Source organism: Spinacia oleracea, chromosome 6 (assembly GCF_020520425.1).
Source record: "Spinacia oleracea cultivar Varoflay chromosome 6, BTI_SOV_V1, whole genome shotgun sequence".
NCBI lineage: Eukaryota > Viridiplantae > Streptophyta > Magnoliopsida > Caryophyllales > Amaranthaceae > Spinacia > Spinacia oleracea.
The window spans coordinates 144,561,692-144,569,754 of NC_079492.1; the positions used below are offsets into that span (position 1 = coordinate 144,561,692).

At 34.1% G+C, this 8,063-nt stretch overlaps 1 protein-coding gene across 1 annotated transcript; it reads right to left on the reverse strand.

Moving 5' to 3' along the window:
* Positions 1 to 1,290: 1,290 nt before the first annotated feature.
* LOC110803426 (probable E3 ubiquitin-protein ligase RHA4A) lies at positions 1,291 to 5,091 on the reverse strand. The gene is made up of 3 exons (XM_022008935.2): positions 4,791 to 5,091; positions 4,264 to 4,349; positions 1,291 to 2,053 (listed from the first exon to the last, which is right to left on the reverse strand). The coding sequence occupies exons 1-3, from the start codon at positions 5,004 to 5,006 to the stop codon at positions 1,717 to 1,719; spliced, it is 639 nt and encodes a 212-aa protein (XP_021864627.1). The 5' UTR covers positions 5,007 to 5,091; the 3' UTR covers positions 1,291 to 1,716.
* Positions 5,092 to 8,063: the final 2,972 nt, after the last annotated feature.

Below are 8,063 nucleotides of genomic sequence, written 5' to 3' on the forward strand. Positions count from 1 at the left end.
GCCAAAATCATAATTTTCCGGTCAATGATTCCGGCTATTGCCACAAATTTTATAGGGAAATCATCGCATGTTCACACGCGCTCATCATCTTACTAAATTCAAAGTACTTCCAGCTGCTTTCCCTCTAAAATAAGTGAGTGTAAATCTAAAATTCTTGTCTAAGTGTTGTTGTTCTGATGTTCTTATAAGAAGTTAACATAGGCGCCTGATTTTGGGCTAGGTTTGTTACACACGCACAATTTTTTGGAGGGAAGGTTGAATCAATGGCCGGAAAAATTGATTTTGGCCGGCATGTTGCAACAAGGTACCATTTTTAAAACAAATTTTTAATTCAAGGTACTATTTGACAAAACTGAAAATATAAGGTACTAGCTCACAAAGTGAGGCGAAAATAAGGTACTTTTTGACAATTTTGCCTTTTTTTGGAAAAAAAAACTGCAAAATTGTATATTACTCAAGTAATTAATGTCTGTTTAGAGCAACAAGGAATCTTTGTAGCTCAATGGTTAGTGGACTTGCCCATACATAAACCTTGTAAAGCAAGAGGTCTTGAGTTCGATTACTGACGCTTGCATTCTTCAAAGCTAGGATTATTTCATTTTTTTCCTTCACCTGCTGTGACCATTCCGTCTTCATGGTTCTTATACTGTAAAATGTTTTTGTTTTTATATTTTGATATCTTCGTGATTTTTCCTTGTACTTTTTTGTTTTTGTATTTGCAAAGATGTTAGTACCATGCTTTATATTTCGTACTTTATAATTGTTCTATTTTATTAAATTTTTTAGTTGTTTAATTATATAATAACACAATGGCCCATAAACATTAAAAAAGATGCAACTTTTTAAAAAATCAAATATTCCGCAGTGTAGTTTTGTCATTGTTTTTGCTACTTGTCAAGTGTAATTGTAATGAATCAAATTTCTTTTACCGTATAAACACTCGTTGTATATGTACACTCGTAATATTTTTTTTCTTTTAAACGAATCGTTGTAAACTATGGTTGTAATTTGGACTAATATGTTGATTTTTATCGCTATTTTGCATTAGTAAAAAAAGGTAAAATAGAAGGATTGCAAAAGCAAATTGAAAAAAAGAAAAAAACTGGACCCCCATTTCTAAATTTCTGGGTCCGCCACTGGTACGTACGTGGACTTTTCTTTCGATTCAATTTAGGATGAGAATAAAACCTTTGTCCCGTAATCTTGATTAGTAATACATTGCTTAGAAATTATGATTAGTAAATAATAATACATTGCTTAGGAATTGTGATCATCAATTGAATGCACAAGTTGAAATTTTTATTCAATTTCATTCAAATTTCATCCTAATTAAGCTACAAAACTTTGGGTCAACCTCCTCCGTATAGACCACACCAGGAACCATGTTAGTTCCTTGACTCCTCAAAAGACACACTAAAATTTTTGTACATCACACTACCACACTTAGGTGAAAAAAACACCACATTACAAGTCACCGAAAATATACACCAACATAAACATATATCGCCATATCCCATGCATAGTCGTCTCAGATATTGCCACGTACAACTATTCAAGGTACCACCACAGTCGTATATGCTCAATAGTTCTTCTTTATCTCCTCAAGAGGAAATTAACACTCCCGATATCAGTAACCGAATTGGATGATGATCAATTGATCATTATATATTGGCAAATTACTTTGGTTGAAGTTAGAATTATATTAGACGTTAATTTTTATGAAGTATTGCTACTATTGGAAGATGGTTCCTCTCCAATTTGAACTACATGCTCTCTTGGTCTTGAATTATTTAGCACAACCGAACTACTACTTCCATCATTTACTTGCTCATGCTGCGGGCCAGGGTTATCATTCCCTTGGGTAATATGGTCTGGCCCAAGCCCAACAGGACGACCCATTTTCAGTGCAGGTATGACAGTGCACCTGCATAGAGGACACGTGGCATTGGTTCGGAGCCATAGACGGATGCAATCACCATGGAACACGTGTTTGCATAGTGGCAATCGTCTTAGCTCCTCTTTCAACACAAACTCTCCCAAGCATACACAACATCTGTGGAGGGCAAACAAATAGCATAGGGTTAGATCAAGATTTGTGAAAATTATTTTGCGCATCGGTGGGACATATCTAGGAATGGTAATGGATCGGAATCGGGTTGGATGTAGTAAACTCCGAATCCGTTCCATTTAAAATTCGGACTCAAAAATTGCATCCATATCCAAATCCGTTAAAAATCCATACTCTAAAATTGTATCCATATCCAAATCCGAATCCATATCCATATCCATATCCGAATCCATATCCAAATCCAAATTGCATCCATGCATATCCATAATCATGCGTTAACTTTACTTACATAGAACTTGTATTTTTTTAATTCTAAAATATATTAGACATCCTATTTCTCATTTACCAAAATCTAATGAGTTTCTAATAAATTAATAAAGTACAAATATACGCGCTTTAATTAAATATATTAGATTAAATTGGGAACTTCCTTTTGAAAAAAAGTTATGTATGAAAATAATACACTTTGAAATATTTTCGGGTCGAATTCTCTGCAGACTCCATATCCGATCCATATCCATTCGGATTCCGATATTTTTAATCGGATTCAGATTCATACTCCCTCCGTCCCAGATTAGTTGTTACACTTACCTTTGCACAAAGTTTTAGGTGATAAATAGTTGTTTGGTTAATTATCAATTGTTATTTTATTGAAAAAGTGGATGTGATAGGAGTTAGTGGGGTATTCTTTTAATTGAACGAGAGAGGGTGTGGGGACAAAAAAAAATAGTGGGAAGAGAGACAATATAATAATTGTGGGGTCATTCCTAATTTAGAAGTGTAACAACTAATCTGGACGGACGAAAAAGGAAAGTGTAACAACTAATCTGGAACAGAGGAAGTATTATTTTTCACGAATTTGGATCGGATTTTTTCCTTCGGATCGGATCGGACTCGGATGTGATTGTCATCCCTAAACATATCATATGTATAACGTATGTAACGTTTGTATTTATACAGAAAAGGTCTATTTGCCTAACTAGTAAGGCAGGTAACACCAACAAAATTTTACCAATATGTTTGAAATGAAACAAATTAGAGTTAACTTTTGGTTAAACAAAGAGATAAAAGTAAGCACTTAATAGAATTAGTATTTCGCTTGGGGTCTTTTATCTACCTAACGATTAGGCAATTAGTCTAATCATCAAATCAGGTAAGAAATGACACTTCTATGCTTGTACGTGACACTAGTGCAAATATTCTGTCATTTCTTCAATTGAGGCCAAAGACAAATTTTGTGGAGCAACCTTCATAAGATGTGATACGTACTTGTGTTTCTTGTCTTTTTTTACTTGTTATGTCTATATTTTACCTTAAAAGTTTTACAGCAAAAATAGTGCGAATCTAACAAATGCGTCACTGCATAATTCTTCCATATATATGCACCAAAAAGCTAAGTGGAGTTGAGTAGAAGAGTGACTTTTTCTTTCACATGAAAGTTCCACTGATCGAGTTGATAGTAGTATCAAAACTTTATGTTATACCCATAATTATATCATGATAATGATGATGTGTAATCATATTTCATTTTTTCATCCCTACCAACGAGGTATTGGTCTATTTCTTATTGGTAAACATCAGATAAAGATAGGTCATATGTTCGAATTCCCTTATCCCGTGATTTGTAACTTGTAATGCTCTTATGGCTCATCTGGACAAGAAAAACTCATCTTATCACTATCTGACTACCTTTTTTTATAATCAAATTAATTCAATGATAAAAATCCATACGTCATATACATAAATATTTGAATCTAACAAATATTACGTACATAACTGTTGAGTCAAATAAAACTTCTTTTCACCATAGATAATAACGTTGTGTATTGAACATTTGTATAGCCTCTTTTATATCGCTTTATCACTACCTGTCTATCTTGCAATTAAATATTCTTTTGGGATTTCATTAGATTGAGAGGGCAAGAAATAAGAATATAATTTATTTATTTATGCTTAATTAAAAGTTAAAACCTCCACTAATTAAACACATTTTAGCCACCTAGACTTAACACATCAGCATAAAATAAAACAAGAAAATAAATAAAGCATGTACTTTTTTGGAAGGTAATTTAAAGAAGTGACACAATCACTAACTCATAAAAGCTTGATATTATCTTCAGCATTTTAAAATTAATAAAACTTTGATCATTGTGTTAATTAGACTAAGCACAGTAAAAAATTAATCATTTACTTACAGTGAATCTCTTGCTCTTTGTTCTTCATCAAATTGGATTACTTGTAGCTTGTCTTTCATCTCTCCTTTGATCCCCACACTCCATGGCTAACAACCCAACAAAAAAAAGACCATAAATAAACTTTTTATATATAAATATTGGACTATATCATTATCACCTAACTTAGTACGTAATGCATAGATTAATGTTGAACTAAATACAAAGGAAACATCAATATTATACGCCAAAATTACATCGTTGTTATACTTAATTAGTCCAATCACACGTGTTAAATTTCAAAACTCGTCATCTATACAACTAGAAAAACCTCATAACAGTATTCCGTATATAATTTAGGAAAACAAGATTTTCAAGGTTGGACTTAAAAAAGTCCGATTAATAAGAGTGTTTTTTTTTTTTTTTTTTTTTTTTTCTCGAGTGTAAGTAAAACAACACAAATTTGCTCGAAATTAAGCAATACAAAACAATTTTGAAACGTGATCATATACTTACTAAAAATAGTAAGGAAAGAAGTGAGGAAATCTTACTGGGGAAAGGAAAGAGGCAGACTGTTGTAATCTCGAGGGTTGTACTGACAAATTATTGTTGGCCCTTCTCTTGAGATAAAACAGATAAAATAAAAGAAACAAAATTATGGAAAATAATATTGGGATTGAGAATATAAAAGCTTGATACAATTTAAGTTGTAGCTCTTCTGGATATAAATTTGGATTTGCAGGAATTTCATCTTCATGTCTCCCCATTTTAATATTTTTTTTCTAATTTAAAATGCACACAGTTTTGAAGTATGATATTTAGAGACAAAAAGAGAGGGAGAGTTTTGGTTCTTCTATTCAGTTCTATTTATATAGAGTTTTCAATTCATATAAAAAAATGTATTTTTATTTTTATTTTTGTTAATTATTTAATTAATTTATTAATTAAGAGGATCAGTTGAGAAAAGGACAATTAAAATAAGTAAGCTTTTGTACACAAAATAGGAGGCTGAAAGGGAGCTTTTAGAAGAACACATGATGATATATTATTCTCTCTGTTTGTTAAATTTATTTTTAATTCTTTTGATGGGACAAGCCCATAACTCTCCACTAAGAGAGGAAAAAAGGAGGAGAGAGAAAATGGTTTAAGAAAATATATATATTTGGGGGCCCAACATAACACCAAGCACACTTGGAGGCCTACTTGATGAGATGACTTGATGTTCATCCTTTAGCCCAAATGGGGCCCAAATTATCATCCCACATTTTCTTTCAATTTAATAAATAAATAAGTTCCTCAATTATGGATGATAGGCAAGATAGTTAAAATGATTGGACAATGCACACTAGTAAAAATCAAAATACAAATAATAAAATCGTGAAAAAAGGTCTATGAATAAATTTTACTCCATTTTACTCAGTGGGGCGGGTTTTGTGGGAGATCCGTCCCACATCCGCCCCAAGTAGGCGGGGATGAAAGTATGTTTGGCGGGTGATGGGGCGGGGATGGGTATAAAAATCGCATCCGTCATGGGTGATGGGGCGGGTGTGAATTTTGTGTTGAACCCGCCTCATCCCCGCCCGCCCCGCCCCATCTCCACTCTCCCCGCTTCATACCCGTCGTGGGTGATGGGTAAGTGTGAATTTATTAGCATGTCTAGGAGATAATATGAAATTAGGTGAGATTTTTAAGTTTTTTGTTTGGATATTTTTTTTATGACGGGTATTATTTTTTTACTATATATGTTACTTTAGTCATAAGGTGTTTTTTTTTCTTCTGAAGTTAACTTTCGTTACTCTGTATATATGACAAATATTTGCTAAATAAGAAAAATTAGGCGGGTATTAGCGCGGGTATGGGGCGGAGATAAGAAGGGGATGGATACCCAGTTGGGTGGTGGGGCTGGGATGGATTTTAGTGTATACCCGTTGGGGCGGGGATGGGGATGGATTTTGTACCCGCCATGAATGATGGGGCGGGGATGGGGATGAAAATTTTAGATGGGGATGGGGATGGAGGGATTCACATCCGCATCCGCTCCGCCCCATTGACATCCTTATGGTACCATTAGTTCGAAACTTGTCGTAATAAATGAACAAATTTTTTTGTTAGGTATGAAAAGCCATAAAGACAATAACTATCATACACAGACTTTCAGTGTTACTGTTAACTATTCGATCAATTCCTCATTAAAAATAAATCGAAATTTCTTATAGTTACGTTATTCCTACGCGTAATAACTTTGTTCTCCATGACATTTCTTGATTCTTGTACGTGTACTAGGCAAAAATTACAATTTACAACACAAAATGTTATACTCAGTATAATATGACGGTATCCCAATTTGTTATTCTGATCCAGGAGTGAATTTTGTTTATAGATATACTAATTGTCGGTTTGTTATACTAATATATATTCGCTTATATAAACATGCATGGTTAGATGAACGAGTTTTTCATTCGATCTACAGCTCTTTTCTACCAATTATAAGGCAACTGTCGGCAGAACGTAGCAATGTTGTTGAAGATCTGGCCTAGCTTGTAGCTAGACAAGAAAGTTGGCCGGTTAAACAGATATGAATATATGATCATTAAGTGACAAAGATCAGCACCTACCGGCTACCGCAACAGCACCACCTTATAGACTACATGGAGTTGTTCAACGGGCCGGGTCTGTATACGAGTATAACTTTACCGGTCTATATATATATATAATATAATCCTATATGACACCCTCGTGGTAACATTAAAAGAGTTACACGTAAGATTGTAATTTGTAAAACATTTTAATTAATGGTCACAACTTGCGATATTTATCAATTACCCGGTCTTAAATTCAATAAGAGACATAGATCAATACCATAACCAACATTAATGAGTGAAAAGTGGTATTTCAGGACGCAATAATTGTTCATTCCGATTATTCGCAACATCGAGTTAAGTTTATTCTAATTGTTTTAATTTGCAACACCCTATACATGGATTTGTTCAACGGGACCGTATTGGCTAAATCGTCGAGTTAAGTTTATTCTAATTGTCTTAATTCTCAACAACCTATACATGGAGACATGGAGTTGTTACGTTCAACGAGTCGGGACCGTGTATAGATTTGAAGAGCACTATGTAGAACATGATTAAGAATAGTTGTTGCCCCTGTTGGTGGTGGTTCAGTTAAACCTAACCGCGAGTTATCTGCTAGTTTGTCCTTTTAATCATTGCGTTAATCTTAATTAATGGGATAAAGTTGTGGATAGTGTGGCCGATTCTTCGTTCTTAATTAAACTAAAAATGTTCTAATTAAGACAGAAAAGAAGGTGGCAAAATAATATTTAGAACCTTGAGAACAAAAAGGAACGGCAGAGGTTTCTTGGTCTTCATCTACTGCATTATCTTAATTACCAATAATAGAGTAGAACATATTCTTCCTATCATAAACTTTGTTCAACTCCTTTGCTATATACGATATGGTGAATTAGTTGCCTATCTCTTTAGTTTATGGTGAATTAGTGTATTCTCCGTAATAAACAGCTACCGGTAAAGATGGTTGTGGTCGGCCCGGCTCGCCAACCCGACTAGACGCGAAAATATCCATGCCTGGCACGAGAACGAAGTTGCGGGCAGGGCTAATGTTAGTATGTCACATTTGGTAATACACGGTCCGGCACAACGTGACAAAATACTCTAAATTTAGTTAAATAAAGATTTTACCACGGCGACCCAGCCCAACTCGGCAAGAGGGCACGTGGGCCTAGGCCCCTTTCTTGTTAAATAAAACATAGTCATGTGGGATCTTGTTAAATTCGTCTCAATATGTATTTTCAAAAT